The sequence below is a fragment of the Humulus lupulus genome, chromosome 7, assembly GCF_963169125.1.
Source record: "Humulus lupulus chromosome 7, drHumLupu1.1, whole genome shotgun sequence".
NCBI classification, from domain to species: Eukaryota; Viridiplantae; Streptophyta; class Magnoliopsida; order Rosales; family Cannabaceae; genus Humulus; species Humulus lupulus.
This window is the reverse complement of record NC_084799.1, coordinates 207,568,754-207,586,577: the sequence shown is the minus strand read 5'-3', so window position 1 is coordinate 207,586,577 and position 17,824 is coordinate 207,568,754. Positions and strand designations below refer to the sequence as shown.

Genomic DNA, 17,824 nt, shown 5'->3' with positions numbered 1-17,824 from the left:
AGCATCCAAAATATACACCCAAACATTATATGATGTGGCAGTTTGACCTTTTTAAAAAGCAGTGACATATCACTGTGTATAATGTTTGAGTGCATATTTTGATGTTCCATCATTTGTCATCAACTACTTATTATTAGAGAATTGATAACCGACATTATCAGTGTCTAACATCACAATGAGATGATATATCGTTTTTTGTACAATTCAATATTGAGTCCTACTTATTTAAATTTAATAAGTATTATCATAAAGTACCACCTCATATGGTATTAGGACACGTGTCAATTGCAACGCTCTTGTTATTATGTTCTTCTCTCAATCTCTTTTTCCTTTTCAATTAATATATGTGGCCCTAATTGATTAGTTGATATGAATCGAACATACCAGTTGATCATTATATATACGTACACGTATCTGCAATTGGTGTACTCAGTGAAAATACAGAATACCAAATATGTATATTCGTAATATATGGTACTAAAATTGTACTCGACCAAAACACAAACTATACCAAATACGCCTATTCCCTTGAGATAATCTTTCATCTTTAAACTCATTTCCATTTGTCCACACATATAAAATAGCTCATATAGACCTACTCTTTTCTCCATTTATATCCACACATGAATTTTCTTTAGGTAAAACATGTATAGTCAGAAAAGTAGTTCGACAAAATTTATAATTAAGAAACAAATTTAGAGGGTGGTAGAGTCCAAAATATCTAGAGACAATGTTAGGTGTGCATGTGATCAGAAGAAAAAAGCTATTTTAGAGAAAAAAAAAAGTATATCATGTAAATTTCTAATCAACGTTATTTCCAAAAAAAAAAAAAGTGTAATTGATTAATATTTGTTAGATTAGGATTTACTAAAAAAAAGTTTTTATTTTTAGTGACTACACATTGTATGAATCTAATTAAAAATTAAATAATATAGTGCTAAAGAATCTATTTTACACTTTTTTTTCTTTTAAATTTATTTTTGTATGTGTACATGATTGAAGCATTTTCTAAAGGTATTTAGAATTTTTACCTCCCGAACTATTACCACTACCGTATTGTGCCCCTAATTTTTTCAGGCCGTTAAAAATTTCCCCTGAAATATTCACAGTAATGTAAAGAAGGACTTCCGTTAACTTTCAACACAGAATGCTGACATGGCTCTTTACATGCTGATGTGTCTTGGCCATGTCAGCGCCATGTGTGTAATTTTATTGTTTTTAAATATGGTTTTTATTTTTTTTAATGTATAAAAATGGTTTAATTTATTAATTCTATTTTTTAGTGTTTAATTCATTAATTTTTAATATGATTATAGATTTTTTAATTTTAAAATTACACACATGGCGCTGACATGACCAAGACACATCAACATATAAAGAGCCATGTCAGCCTTCTGTTAGCCACATGTGTTGAAAGTTAACAGAAGTCCTTCTTTACATTACTGTGAATATTTTGGAGGAAACTTTTAACGGTCTGAAAAAATTAGAAGGCACGATATGGTAGTGGTAATAGTTCGGGGGATAAAAATCCTAAATAGCCTTTCTAAAATGGTATTTTGCAGAATCCTCATGAAAACACAAATTCCCTTAATGGAAAAAAAAACAAGAGAAACATTAATTCATATACAAAATATATCAAGTAAAGAAAACTTTAAAATTGCCACTATCCTATCAACAAGTGTTTTTTTTAATAAAATATTTGTTGAATAATACATATATAAAGAATGTGTTTTTCAGACTTTGTGTTTTTTTCGATTCTTATTTGGATTCTGTATTTTAAAAAATTTATTTTGAACCCTATATTTTGTAAAATAGTTCAAATATACCTTTAAATTCAATTTTGATAAAGAAAAAACTAAATATAACAACACAGTTTTTAAGCAAAATAATTATTTTTGTTCTGAATTGTTAGTTTGATGAATTATTTGTGATTTCAGTTAAGAAAACTTTGATCAAAATCAGGTTCAGAGTTCTGTACAAAGTATTTTACAAAATACAAAATATAAAAAATAATTTATCAAAATACAAAGTCCAAACTAATTCCAGAACAAATACATGTAAAAGAAAAAATTATAAAACCTGTAAGGAAATATATATTTATAATTCAAAATGTCTAGAGACAATGTTGGGTCCGGTCTGATCAATGTCACATCCAAAAAAACAAAAAAGATGGAAAGCAATATTGTTGATAAGATTTTAGATATTATTCTAGTATCGGTTTTTTAGAGCTTATGATTTGATTTATTATTTTTGATAAATTCTATATATTAATAAAAATTTTAGATAGAGTGTTTTATAAAATAGTTTAAATATACATTTAAATTTAATTTTGATGAACAAAATATTAAATATAATAACACAATTTTTAAGCAGAATAACTATATTTTTATTCGGAGTTGTTAGTTCGATAAATCATTTATAATTTTAGTTCAAAAATCTTTGATCAAAATCAAATTTAGAGTTCTATTTGAACTATTTAAAAAAATAGAACGAACAAAAAAATAATTTATCACAGCACATGCTTCAAACAAGAAATAGCCAAAACATAATGTCTTTTTTTATAGAATATAATTATTTGCACAGCACCAAATTTGTTACAATAAATAAGCAAGCTTAGGTCCATTGGTAGTTCATATCTTCATTCTTGCTTAGAACAATGGTGTTCCATTTCCCATACATCTTTCTAGCTTTCTTCACTACTGTAAGTTGTTGTTGATGATATCTTGATTTGTTATGCATTAACTACTACTACTTATTATTATTATCATGTTCTTCTCTCGATCGATATCTGTTTTTTCTTTTCAATTAATATATATATATATATATATATACATGTACAGTTGGTGTTTGCAGTAAGCCATGGCACGAAGTACTACTCTCCGGAGCTTTACTGGAAGACTGTCCTACCAAACACACCAATGCCGAAAGCTGTGTCTGATCTTCTGATACACAATCCAAAGGCTGCTCACAACAGGGCCAAGCCTCCACCATTGCCACCATTGCCACCATACAAGCCTGCACAGCTACCTGCGATCACTCTACCACCAATCCTTGTTTTGACCACTTATGCAGTGTCCAGTGAGACTAAGCTACTCCATCAAAACCCTAATCCAAACGTGGCTCTCTTCTTCTTGGAGAAAGACATTCAACCTGGCACAAAACTACTCGACTTGGACTTCATCAAGAGCTCTAACAAAGCAGCCACCTTCTTGCCCCGCCAACAAGCTCAATCAATCCCTTTCTCGTCCAAGAAAGTGCCTGAAATTCTGAACCAACTTTCGGTGAAACCGCACTCGGCTGAGGCTGCGATGGTGAAGCAAACAATCGAGGAGTGTGAAGCTCGGTCGAGCATCAGAGGTGAGGAGAAGTACTGTGCCACTTCACTTGAGTCGATGATCGACTTCACCACTTCCAAGCTTGGAAAAAACTTACAAGCAATCTCTACACAAGTGGAGAATGATCATTCTGCCATGCACAACTGCACCATAACACAAGTTGAAAAGAAGAGAAACTCAGCAGGAAGTGGTGTCAGAACTGTTGCTTGTCACAAGCAAAACTATCCATTTGCAGTGTTCTATTGCCACACAACACAAGCCACAGAGACTTATGTGGTGAGCTTAGTAGGTGGTGATGATGATGGCACCAAAGCTGAGGCAGTGGTTGCTTGTCATAAAGATACCTCTCAATGGAACCCTAACCACTTGGCCTTTCAAATGCTTAAGGTTAAACCAGGAACTGTTCCAATCTGTCATTTCCTTCCTGAGGATCATATTGTCTGGATTCAAAACTAGAAAAACTTATATATATGCATGTATTAATTAGTGTGTGTATGAAGTCTTTTATATATATATATATATATATTCAGTCTTGTACTATATATGTTTTCTATTAATAAGAAGGGCATCATCATGTGGTTCCATTGTTATATATGACACTTTTGTTGTACGATATATACACATATATATGTATTTATATCTATATATATATATATATAAGTACTTCCTCTTCTCCACTTGTGAATTAGAGAAGAATTTGATGTTACCGTTCTATATATGTTTCCCTAAAAATATAAATTTCTAATATTGAAAAATGGTTTGAAATATGTTTTAAAAGTAAAAAATAATTTACAAATTTTAACATGAAAAAAGTATTAAATACTATAACTTTTTCTTGTTAAAATTTTAAAATTATTTTTTTACTTTTAAAATAGATTTAAAATAATTTTTCATAATTAAAAATGTAATTTTTTAGACTTTGATTAATTAATTAAATTTAAAAAAAAATTAGTATAAAATATGACTTTTGCAACAAAGAAATTTGTAGTGACTTAAATGCAACATTTGAGACTACTTACTAACTTTTGACTTAAAATAAAATTTACTCGATGACTTAAGTGCAACCTTTTGACTACTTACTTACTGATTTTTAGTGATTTGTGTGCAACTTTTTAGACTACTTACTAATTTTAACTATAAATTTCCTTATATTATATGATCCAAATTCAGAGTTACCTATATACAGTGCCAAGAAAATATAACATTTGATATTCTTTCTTTTACAAATTTTCCTCCAAAATTTGACTGATAATAGCCAAAACTAATTAACAGAGACTGTGGAGGGTTAAGTATAACAAAATGTAGAGATAAGAGAGTTTTGTCTCCAATTACCGAAACAAATACAAAAGCTATATAAATTAATCATTACTAAGTACAATAATTCGCTTTCATTACAAATTTTTTCAAGAATTTCAATCTCATGACATTAAAAAATATATAAAATTACAGAAGGATTAACTTTTTAAATCGAAAAGAATATATATATATATATATATATATTATCTTTAGAAAAGAAAACAATTATATATTTGATAATATTGTTGTGTCACAAGCTTAAAAAAAATATTGAATTCATAAGTAGTACTAGTAGTAGTGGTATCCAATACAATATATAGCATCATTTACAGCCACATTTTATGTTATGTTATCATCTTTTTCTAAGCTTTGTCCTTTATATATATTTATATCAACTACTTCAAAAAATAACGTATCTTGAACATAAGGTAATCAATCTATAATAATAATATAATATGTATTTATATATATATATACATATATATAGTTCGTCAACGTTAGCATATAATTATTGTGAAGAATTTTTTCTACCTAATAATAATAATATGTTAAAAGCAGAGCAACGTAAGCACACAAAACGACAGTATTATTTGGAAACAAGAAGCGACGTCATTATCATGAAAACAAAATTAATTCAAGGAACAAAAATAATATAAATAATTTATTTAAGATATCTTTAATTATTAAATTTTACACTAATATATGATTACTTGTTTAATTGATTTATACCAATAAATTCTGAAATTAAATAATTGCCAAACTTACTCGATACTTGACATGATATGCATTATAGGATGATGAATTTGTGAACAAGTACACGGGCTTCCAAGCTGTATGTCCTGAGTATCAATACGTACCTTGTTGAGGCAGTTCGGGAGAAGCGAACTAATACAAAGCCATACGCAGTACGCCACGTGCCCATCATTCATCCAGGGAAGCATGGAACGATCTCCTGGACGAATAGCTCGATCTGATGGATCGTTTAGCTGCTTATCACTTGGAACTATTGTGTAAACATGACATCAAAAGACACGAGCTAGCACTACATTAAGCTCATGGTACATCAGAGGCCTGACATACTCCAAGATCTTTATAAAGTCAACCACACAATATAAACGTGCGTATAACAAACATCACGTGTCTGTTTTATTCCCAAATTCCCGGATACGCAATATAACATGCGTGATCAGACATCCCACACTTGATTTAGGCCATGCGGCCCATTATCCATTTTTACCTACTGATTAGACCACACTTCAATGAAAGGTTTAGATATTAATCATCAGTGTCACAGAGATGACGTGGGGGATAAAGAGATCACGGGATGACCCAAATGCCTACTCAGAGATCATTCTCCTATAAATACCAAGACCCTGGGTAGTGCAAAGGGTTGGATTCTTCTTGTAAAGCAAATACTCTGTAGAAATAGCAAGAAGAGAGAAACAGTAATAATATTGACTCGTGGACTAGAGAGATTTTAACCTCCGAACCACATAAAAAGGAGTGATCACTTTTCTTTTCTTGATAATTCATTGCCACCATCCTTGAGTATTATCATTTTCTTATTACGGTTTACCATTAAGCACTAATTCATCCTAGTTATTCATATAATTCACTATTGGCGAAAAACCGCATCAACAGTTTGGTACTTTCATTGAGAGGATTTAGATTAGTGCTATCGCAAAAACTTGATCATGGTGGTCACTCGTTCGAGGCATGGTAACGAGGCAGATCAACATGGTGGGCAGGAGGCTCACCATACCGCCGTATTCGACAAACAAGACCCGGAGATCCAGCAGCGATCGGGGAAGCAGCCGATGGGCCATGACGACACTGGGAGTTCAGCGCCCCTACCTCCAAATCCGAACCCAGGTTACCTAACGGCGGTGGAAATGGAGAACATGCAGTTGAGGAGTCATCTAGCAAAGGCAAATAAGCAAATCGAGGAAGTCTTGGCCCGGCTACCCCCTCTTGCAACCGACGTTAACGTCGGAAAGAGGAAAAGCAGGACTCACAAGTCCCGCTGGGATAGTCGGCCCAGGCCCAGTTGATCGGTTAGAACCTCAACTGTGACAGTCAGAATCCCGTGATCCGTAAGGGGAAAGACTGGGTAAGCTGTGCAATCCCACACCGCCTGGGGAAGGTCAAGTGTAATGATTCTAAGACTGTGTAGGTATGGGACTACACAGTTGAAGATGGCTTAAATGGATTGATGGGTACTACCTATATCAGGAAGGTGCATCTTCTTTTCGGTAGCCCATCACTTAAGAACTCCATGGTTAAGCGTGCTTAGCCTGGAGTAATCTAGGGATGGGTGACCTCCTGGGAAGTCTTCCCAAGAAGTGTGCGAGTGAGGACAAAGCACGCTGGAAAGACTTGCCTTGGTTTGTAGGGCCAGTCGTCATTCCAGAAAGCAGCCATAGTGACGTGGGGTGTCACATCAACCCCGAGTTCTGCGCCCATGTCGCGCCATCACCAAGAAACTATGTTTGATGATTTTCCCAGGGCCCATCAGCGAGTCAGCCGGTCAATCAGAACTTCAACTCCAAGTTCGGCTCCACCATCGAATGCACCCAGGAGAGCTTGTGGCAACTCGCAGAGGAGGTCTGAGGAGAGCTCACGCCGACAACTTGGTCCGGCCAGACGGGACTAGAATTGCTTCACCAGTTAGGCATCCACCTTCGCCGATAAGATATCCATCTCCTCCTCGTCCTACTCGAGATATTCCTGCATACGGGAATAGCAGGAGGAATCCTCCTCCCGCCGTTCCTACTCATCACCCACGGGTGCACGGAAATGTCCCATATCCTCTCCCTCGACAGTAGGCTCTGAGCTTTTCCAATGGGAGCTATTGGACCGAAAGCCACTGAAGTGGCAGATCTGGTGGAGACCTACGAAATCATCTGAGTTCGGCACAAAGCCCTCGGGTCACCTCGCGAACCGACCTTCGAGATCGCCTCAACTCGCAAAGGGGAGAGCCAGCCAGAAACGAAAGTCATGCTCGCCGAGAGGATGGTCCTTCCAAAATACATGACAACGGGAATGTCCCACCAAACCAAGCTTAAGCTTGGAGGGACAATAGCCCACCTAATGCGTACAATGGGACGAGAGCTGTTGAACAGCCCTAGAACAATCCAGGGATCAAAGAACAAACCCTCAAAAGGTTAGCTCAGATGGATGAGCTAATGAAAAGGCTCCTGTCAGAGAAGGGAAAAGATGAATACGACTCGGGGGACGAGCTCAAGCTTTTTGCCCCCAACATCGCAGCAACGGCATACCCGCCAGGTTTTAGGATGCCCCATCTATCCAAGTTCCATGGAGACGGAGATTTGTCATATCATTTGGGGATGTTTAATACCCTGATGATGGCCCATAATATCGGTCCTGAGCTGAGATGCATGATTTTCCCTTCGACTCTGATCGGGCCAGCTAGGCAGTGGTTCAAGAAATGTAAGAAATAGTCGATCAACTCGTGGAAGAATTTCTCTGCTGATTTCAATAGGGCATTTCGAGCCTCTCAAGCGGTTCGCGTCAATAGGGCATTCCGAGCCTCTCAAGCGGTTCGCGTCAAAGCGGATACCCTGGCGAACGTGAAGCAACAACCCGGGGAACCCTTGAAGGCTTATTTGAGCAGGTTCACAAATGTTGCGGCCCGAGCTAGGGATGCGGACGAAAGTTCCAAACTCATGGCTATGAGAACTGGAATCCTCGTTGGGGGTGAGCTGTGGAAAGAAATCCAGAGGAAAGGTGTCAGCAATGTGGATGAATTCTTGAACAAGGCCTAGGAATGGATAAACTTGGAAGAAGCACGAGCATCGGTTGCGGGAACCAGCCAAATCCCTGACCAGCTCGTTGGACGGAAATGGACATCGTGAATACGACTCAGACCGTTGCCTAGAATAACCAAGGGGGTGGAAGCAAGAGAAAGGGAGACGGCGAGGGCGGCCAGCACGGTCCGAAGAAGAAAAAGCCCATGGAAAAATTCAAACCGGTCTACGCAGTTTATACCGACCTCACAAACACTAAGGAGCACATTTTCCTAGCAAAAATTCTGCCCGCCTTCCCTGGAAAAAGCCAGAGCCCTTGAAAAATCAGAAGGCTAAGATAGACCCTTCCAAATTCTGTTGATTCCACAACGACATCGGTCACAACACCGATGATTGCAGGCATCTAAAGGATGAGATCAAGACACTCATCCGGGCCAGACCCTTGGCTCAGTATGCTCGGAATCGGGTCACTCCTAATCAGCCTGTCAGGCAAAACATTCAATCAGCTCCGGAAGTCCCAGCAAATCCGACCGGAGCCCAAGCGGGACATGACCTCCCTCCTCCAATAATAGGAGGAGAAATAAGCACCATTTATGGAGGCCCCCACCTGGCAGGCTCGAGCAAAGGTGCTCAGAAAAGATACATCAACGAATTGAAGTCTCATAACAGAATCGAATTTTTCCTAGAACAGCCCATACCCAAACAACAGCGATTGGAAAGACAGCCAATCAGTTTCACCGAAGAGGATACTAGTCATGTCCAGTTCCCACATAACGATCCTCTAGTTATAACCGCCTAGCTCGCCAATCGGAGAGTCAGGAGGATACTAGTTGATAATGGGAGTTCGGTGAATTTGTTGTTTCGGTCCACGCTAGAAAAAATGGGGTTGTTGGTGACCAAACTGAAGGCCACTTCCATCATGCTGTATGGGTTCTCTGGCGAAGGATCGGCAGCGATAGGTACGATTGAGTTAGTAATAACCTTGGGAGAGGGACCCCGAACTATATCCAAGCTCTTCGAGTTTGTGGTCATCGACTGTCCCACCGCATACAACGCAATTTCGGGTCGGCCTACGTTGATGGAATTTGAAGCCATAACTTCTATCCGCCACCTTGCAGTCAAATTCCCCTCCTCTACGGGTATATGTAAGGTCTGAGGTGATCAGCTCGCTGCCAGGGAATGCTATAGCATTTTCATGAAGGGAAAATCACAACCCGGGCAGCAGACAATGGCCATTCAGGGCGGAAGCGAGGAACCCCAGGAAGTGAGAGCTAGCCCTGGGATAAAGGTGTAGCACCCACATTATTTTGATATATATAGCCAATAATCACATGATTGCATTGCATTACATATCATACAATATGTATAATTTGAGCATATGCATATTCTTATAAGTGTTTTCATGTATAAGTATAAAAGTTGTGTATGTGATGTCTATATGTATGCTCAATATTATTAACCTTGTGGCATTTGAGTTGTCTTTTATGGGTGTTTGATGTGCTCAAGATATAAGAAAGTATGAAAAATATGGACAAGGCATGGAATTAAGTGTTGAAAGTGAGATATAGAAGGCAAAATAGGTTAAGTAGTGGAAAATAGTACAATGTCGATTACTAGTATTTCGGTGTAAAATTGAGTATTTATGGATTTACCAAATGTAATCGAGGTAGGATTAAGGTCTCATTGATGATGTAAAAATGGTTTTAGAACCATTAGATCAATTCTTGATGGGAGGTATACATAATCAGTGGTATGGATGCAAAGTCAAAACGAGCTTAGCATAAGTGCGCTACGCTCGATCGGGTAAGCATAACTATTGGGTATGAAGTCATATGGACCTAAGGTTTGGTGTGAGTGTTTTACACATAAGGATAATAGGCCTAGCAGATGATTAAGTCGAAATTATTGAAGTGATAAGGTTTTCATAAGTCAAAAGGTGAAATGATGAGATGAAAGGTGTCAACTTTTGACAATAAGGCTAAATCATTGAAAATAAGGAATTTTCATCAAACCTTATCACTTTGCACGACCATTATTCTGAAAAACAGAGAGAAAAGAAAACCAAAAACCATTTCTTGGCTGGTTTGAAGAAATTCTAAGGAGATCCAAGTGAAAGCAAAGCCAAAGAAGTAGATTAAGCTTAGTTCTAGCCTTTTTATGGTAAGTTCTTGTACTTGGAAGTTAAACTATGTTTTTAATTTTTCTGAGAACTTATATATGGTGTTTTATCATTTTTAAGATATTTCTTGGGGTTTCCAAGTGGTTTGAGGTTTAGAAAAGCTTGAAGAGATTGTTTTCGCCGAAAAGTTGCTCGGTAAGTGAAATTTTGTGTTTTATGAGGTTTTTGGGGTTCTTGGAGTACAAGATGATTTTTGGTTATTTGATTGAGTTTATAAGAGAGTATATATGTTTATAAATGTTTGAATATATGTGGAGACTCATTTAATTTGGGTGATGATCTAGGAGATAAGAATTTTATCAAAATCGGTATATGATAACTTTATGATGAATCATGTTGGTATTTGGGATATATGGTTATGGCAGGTTAATTGATGTTGATTATTGGTGTATTTTGATATTTGAGGATAGCTAAAATTAAGGGGAAACTCTGTCAAAATTTCCCCAAATGTCTAAGATAAATCTAATGCTCGATCTAGGTGGTTTAAGGCATTTTAGGCATGTTTTGGGTATGAAATTTGATATGAAGTCTTATGGGTATTTTTTAAATGAGAGTTCAATGTATTACTGCCATCATTATGATGAGAAATCCATGCTATTGTCAGGATAAGCACATCAATACCTAAGACATCACTTGTTACACGGTGAAATATATTGTGGACAAAAGGTAAGTAAAGTACTCAACTGCAACACAAGAATTATGTGTTATGTGAAAGTATGCATTATATGAATATTTTGTGAGTAAGTGGTATTAACATACAGTGACACTTCATCATAAATTTGTATGCATGGCATAATAGTGATATGGTAAATTATTATATGATATAAGACCATGCATGATATTATGATGATTAATTATATAATGCCTTTGCAAGTTTTGTGCAACATAAAAGAAAGTTGTAATAAGAAGTTTAAGTTCAGTGCCACTGTTTTGAAAAGGCAAATGAAAGTGTTAATAAGTGTAAACGGATGCCTATAGTAGGCTTATAGTGGCTGCCCAATAATTTGGGCTAGGTTTAGTGAACCAATTATATTGTTTGCCATATTTCCGTTTTTATTCTCCTCCATATGAGTTATTGTTATATGTATTGACACCACAGTGTGTGGCCGCCTTAACTCTTGAGCCTGACGGGGCAACGATGGAATAAGGTTTTTAATGTGCCCTACTGTGGTGAAGGCTAGCCGGAGGAGAACCCATGGGATTTTGTATTATATGTGTAACAAGCCCTGCAGGCACTGACCAATTCAAACAGTGTGCACAATATTAAGGGGCCCAAAATAAAAAAAAAGAAGTTGTATATGTCCATTGATATTGGGTAATCATTAGCATTGCATGCATTACTTTGCTTACTGAGCTTTAGGCTCACAGTTGTCTTGTGTTGCAGGTAGAGAAAGAAATATGTGAATGATATGAGGAGAACTGAAGCATGGTCCTGACCCTGATTTGTACATATGAACACATCGACCTTTTTGTGGGTTATTTCAGTTATCAGTGAGATGTTTGTAATAAAGTGTGAAGTTATGTTTTGAAAATAAATTGGGTTATTTAATACTTATGTATAATATGTTTGAGACACACTTTATGTTTAATGTAAATAAGGTGAAATAAGTTTTCAAGTTTAAAAAAAAAAAAAAAAAAAAAATGTCCAGACTTCCGCAGAAATAAATTATGATATAGTTTTAAAACGTAACACCTCAAATATGGTTTTTAACTAAAATAAGTGAGGGTGTTACAAGTTGGTATCAGAGCGCCATGGTTAAAATGTTCTTGTAGACCGTTCATATGTACACATTGAGGAAAGGATAATGCTCAGTTCATCTGTAAGTTTTATGTGTGCATTTATTATGTGCTGGTTGCATGCATCATGTGCTTTATTGGCTAAATGACATAAGTTATGGACATTTTGTCTTAAAAGATATATAATAACACAGATGGATCATGAACATGGAATTGGGGCTACTGAAGGCTCTTGCAGCAATAAATATGAACAAGAAATGGCTCAACTTCGAGCGGTAGTGAATAGACAGGCTGAACAAATTGAGAAGTTGTTAGCAGAACAACGACAAAGGCAAGCACCAACACCACCTACTGAAACTCCAACACCTCCACAAGCTCCACCTCCACAAGCTCCACCTGCAGTGCACCCCATGGAACCATTATATGAACGGTTCCGAAAACAACGCCCACCAGTATTTGAAGGTAGCACTGACCCACTTGACGCACAAGACTGGAAGAGTTCTTTAGAAGACATCTTTGAGTTCATGCAACTAAGTGACAGGGAAAAAGTTTCTTGTGCTGCACATACACTTAAAAAGGATGCTAAGATCTGGTGGGAAGTGGTTAAGCAGACTAGAGAAGTGAATCAGATGACTTGGGCAGAATTTGAACTGGTCTTCAATGAGAAGTTTTATAATGAAGCTGTGTTGACTGCCAAAGTAAGTGAGTTCACTAGATTGCAACAGGGGAATCTATCAGTGGCTGAGTACGCCAGGACATTTGACCGGTTAGCCAAGTTTGCACCAGACTTGGTTAACACTGAAACTAGTAGAGTGAATCGCTTCCTGGAGGGTCTACAACCAGAATTGGCTAGAGATGTAGATATGGGACGTACAGGGCCTCTTTCTTATGCTCAGGCTGTGGAGAAAGCTTTGAGAGCTGAACATAGAGAAGAAAAAATAACAAAAGCTAAAGCTGCTACTAGCACGCCTCGTAGAGACACTCCATTCAACAAAGAACAAAGCCGCTTTCACAATGACAACAAAAGAGGGGCCCAGAATTTCCAATTTAGACAAGGACAGAATAAGAAATTTAAAGGAGGTCAGCAAAACAGGCAACCTGGATTCCAACAAATGCCACGATGTCAAACTTGTGGAAAGAATCATTTCGGGGAGTGCAGGCTTCTAACTAAGAGCTGCTTCAAATGTGGCAAGGGGGATCATTTTATCAAAGATTGTCCATTGATGAAGAACCAACAAATGAAGGATGAACCTCAGAGGACAAATGCTAGGGTGTTCACGATTACTCAGGCTGATGCTGATACCAACAACTCTGTTGTGTCAGGTGATATTTTTGCATCTGGTATTCTCACTCATGCATTAATAGATTCAGGTGCCACGCATTCATTTGCATCATTGACATATGTAAAAAGGTTGGGTGGATCGTGTGAAAAATTGTCAGAAGTTTTTAGTACAATGTTACCATCTGGAGAGATTCTGTATTCTACTCATTGGTTGAGGGGGGTTCCTATTTGCATTGATGGTAGGGAATTATATGCTGATCTAATAATGTTAGAGATGGCCGATTATGAGGTGATTTTGGGTATGGATTGGCTTTCAAAGTATAATGCCACTATTGATTGTAGAAGGAAAACAGTGATATTTAAGCCTTCGGAGGAAGATGAGTTTATGTTTACTGGAGCGACATCGAAAGGTTGCATTCCATTAATTTCTGCTATGAAGGCCAGGCGACTGTTGGAAAGTGGATGTGTGGGTTATCTCGCCAGTGTGGTTGACACGTATAAGGAGCAAAAGTTAAAACCGGAAGATGTACCGGTAGTTAGAGATTTCTTAGAAGTATTTCCAGAAGATTTACCGGGATTGCCTCCAGACAGAGAAATTGAATTTGTGATTGAGCTACTTCCTGGTACAGCCCCTGTGTCCAAGGCACCTTATAGAATGGCACCAGCAGAACTAAAGGAATTAAAGATACAATTGCAAGAACTCCTGGATAAAAAGTTTATCAGGCCTAGTTTTTCACCATGGGGAGCTCCGGTGCTATTTGTGAAGAAAAAGGATGGGACGATGCGAATGTGTATTGATTATAGAGAATTGAACAAGTTGACAATCAAGAATAAGTATCCACTTCCTAGAATTGATGATCTTTTTGATCAATTACAAGGAAGAGGAGTGTTTTCAAAGATTGATTTGAGATCTGGGTATCATCAATTAAAGATTAGAGAAGAGGATGTACCAAAGACCGCATTTCGAACTCGGTATGGCCATTATGAGTTCCTTGTGATGCCATTTGGATTAACTAATGCTCCAGCTGCATTCATGGACTTGATGAACAGGGTGTTTAAGGACTACCTTGATAAGTTTGTAATAGTGTTTATTGATGATATCTTGGTGTATTCTCGATCCCAAGAAGAACATGAGGAACATTTGAGGTTGACGTTGGAGAAATTAAAAGAAAAACAACTCTATGCCAAATTTAAGAAATGTGAATTTTGGCTAGAGAAGGTGGCATTTTTGGGCCATATAGTCTCAAAAGATGGTATTGCGGTGGATCCATCAAAGATTGAAGCTGTTAGTAAGTGGAATAGACCAACAAATGTTTCAGAAGTAAGGAGTTTTCTGGGATTAGCAGGCTATTACCGAAGATTTGTTGAAGGATTTTCCAAGATAGCAATGCCATTGACACAACTCACGAGGAAGAATCATAAGTTTGAATGGACTGAAGCTTGTGAGAAAAGTTTTCAAGATTTGAAGCAAAGATTGGTTTCTGCTCCAGTACTTACTATTCCATCTGGATCAGGAGGACTTGTGATTTATAGTGACGCTTCAAAGCAAGGTTTAGGGTGTGTGTTGATGCAGAATGGCAAAGTCATAGCTTATGCTTCTAGACAATTGAAGGACTATGAACAGAAGTATCCAACACATGATCTGGAGTTGGCAGCAGTTGTTTTTGCACTAAAGATTTGGAGACATTATCTGTATGGTGAGAAGTGCGAAATATATACCGATCATAAAAGTCTCAAGTATTTCTTCACTCAGAAGGAATTAAATATGAGACAAAGGAGATGGTTGGAGCTAGTGAAGGATTATGACTGTCAAATACTTTATCATCCTGGAAAAGCAAATGTAGTTGCAGACGCACTGAGTAGAAAGTCTCATGGTAATGTGTCATTTTTGAGGAAACTGACAAGACCACTTCAGGAGGACATGTGCAGAGCGGAGATTGAGGTGATCACAGGAAGATTATCAGTGATGACTATTCAGTCTACCTTGTTAGAGAGAATCAAACAAGGTCAATGTGAGGATCCTTACTTGGTGGAACAAAAAGGTGAATTGGAAAGTGGGAAGGTCAATGAGTTTAGTGTGTCATGTAATGGGATGCTAAAGTTCAAGGAAAGAGTTTGTGTCCCTAATAATGAGGAGTTGAAGAGAGAAATCCTTACCGAAGCTCACAATACCTTGTATTCAGTACATCCGGGGACGACCAAGATGTTTAATGACTTGAAAAGACACTACTGGTGGCCCAACATGAGAAAGGATGTGGTCGAGTTTGTAGCCAAGTGTTTAACCTGTCAACAAGTGAAAGCTGAACATCAGAAACCTGCTGGTTTACTACAACCAATACGGATACCAGAGTGGAAATGGGAAGAGATTACTATGGATTTTGTAGTTGGATTGCCAAAGACTTCTAAACAACATGATGCTATCTGGGTTATAGTAGACCGATATACCAAATCAGCACACTTTCTTCCGGTACGCATGACTTATACTATGGATCAGTGGGCTGAATTATATGTTCAAGAGGTTGTTAGACTTCATGGAGTGCCAGTATCTATAATTTCAGACCGGGATGCTCGATTTACTTCATTGTTTTGGGAAAGTTTGCAGAGAGCATTGGGCACAAAATTGAAGTTTACTACGGCATATCACCCCCAATCTGATGGACAATCTGAAAGGACCATTCAAACTCTTGAAGATATGCTTCGAGCTTGTGTCCTAGATTTTCAAGGATCATGGGAGAAGTATTTGTGTCTGATAGAGTTTTCTTATAACAATAGCTTTCATGCAACGATTGGTGTAGCACCGTATGAAATGTTATATGGCAGAAAATGCAGATCACCAATTCATTGGGATGAAATGGGAGAAAGAAAGTATCTTGGTCCAGATCTGGTCAGAAGGACAACTGAAGCAGTGGAGAAGATAAGAAAAAGAATGTTAACTGCTCAGAGTAGGCAAAAGAGTTACGCTGATCGAAAGCGAAGAGATGTGGAGTTCAACATTGGGGACAAGGTATTTCTGAAAATTGCCCCTATGAAAGGAGCAATGAGGTTTGGAAAGAAAGGGAAATTAAGCCCAAGATTTATTGGACCTTTTGAAGTATTGGAAAAGGTGGGAAAGGTAGCCTATAGAATGGCATTACCGCCATCACTGTCAAATGTCCACGATGTTTTTCATGTCTCATTATTGAGAAAATACGTGCCAGATCCTTCACATGTGCTAAACTACGAGCCAATAGAAGTTGAACAAGACCTAACATATGAAGAAAAACCAGTGAAAATTCTTGACAGAAAAGAGAAAGAGTTGAGAAATAAGAAGATTTCACTGGTTAAGGTCTTGTGGAGAAGTTCAAACATTGAGGAAATGACATGGGAACGGGAAGATGAAATGAGATCTAAATACCCAGAGCTATTTGGGTAAGAGAAATTTCGAGGACGAAATTTTTATAAGGTGTAGAGGATTGTAGCACCCACATTATTTTGATATATATAGCCAATAATCACATGATTGCATTGCATTACATATCATACAATATGTATAATTTGAGCATATGCATATTCTTATAAGTGTTTTCATGTATAAGTATAAAAGTTGTGTATGTGATGTCTATATGTATGCTCAATATTATTAACCTTGTGGCATTTGAGTTGTCTTTTATGGGTGTTTGATGTGCTCAAGATATAAGAAAGTATGAAAAATATGGACAAGGCATGGAATTAAGTGTTGAAAGTGAGATATAGAAGGCAAAATAGGTTAAGTAGTGGAAAATAGTACAATGTCGATTACTAGTATTTCGGTGTAAAATTGAGTATTTATGGATTTACCAAATGTAATCGAGGTAGGATTAAGGTCTCATTGATGATGTAAAAATGGTTTTAGAACCATTAGATCAATTCTTGATGGGAGGTATACATAATCAGTGGTATGGATGCAAAGTCAAAACGAGCTTAGCATAAGTGCGCTACGCTCGATCGGGTAAGCATAACTATTGGGTATGAAGTCATATGGACCTAAGGTTTGGTGTGAGTGTTTTACACATAAGGATAATAGGCCTAGCAGATGATTAAGTCGAAATTATTGAAGTGATAAGGTTTTCATAAGTCAAAAGGTGAAATGATGAGATGAAAGGTGTCAACTTTTGACAATAAGGCTAAATCATTGAAAATAAGGAATTTTCATCAAACCTTATCACTTTGCACGACCATTATTCTGAAAAACAGAGAGAAAAGAAAACCA

General features: G+C 37.3%; 2 protein-coding genes across 2 annotated transcripts; both read left to right on the top strand.

Annotated features, from left to right (window-relative positions):
* Positions 1-2,613: 2,613 nt before the first annotated feature.
* Positions 2,614-3,932, top strand: LOC133790168 (BURP domain-containing protein 17-like). Its single transcript, XM_062227701.1, has 2 exons — positions 2,614-2,701; positions 2,841-3,932. The coding sequence occupies exons 1-2, from the start codon at positions 2,657-2,659 to the stop codon at positions 3,789-3,791; spliced, it is 996 nt and encodes a 331-aa protein (XP_062083685.1). The 5' UTR covers positions 2,614-2,656; the 3' UTR covers positions 3,792-3,932.
* Positions 3,933-10,318: 6,386 nt separating this feature from the next.
* LOC133789299 (uncharacterized) lies at positions 10,319-14,803 on the top strand (the record flags this gene model as incomplete). The annotated part of the gene is made up of 3 exons (XM_062227106.1): positions 10,319-10,712; positions 11,182-11,243; positions 12,493-14,803. A coding segment is annotated over exon 3 (2,295 nt), but the record flags the coding sequence as incomplete, so codon positions are not given.
* Positions 14,804-17,824: the final 3,021 nt, after the last annotated feature.

Coding starts and splice junctions, on each gene's coding strand:
- LOC133790168 (XM_062227701.1), top strand. CDS start 2,657: ATGGTGTTCCATTTCCCATACATCTTTCTAGCTTTCTTCACTACT. Junction 2,702..2,840: donor TTCTAGCTTTCTTCACTACT/GTAAGTTGTTGT, acceptor ATACATGTACAG/TTGGTGTTTGCAGTAAGCCA.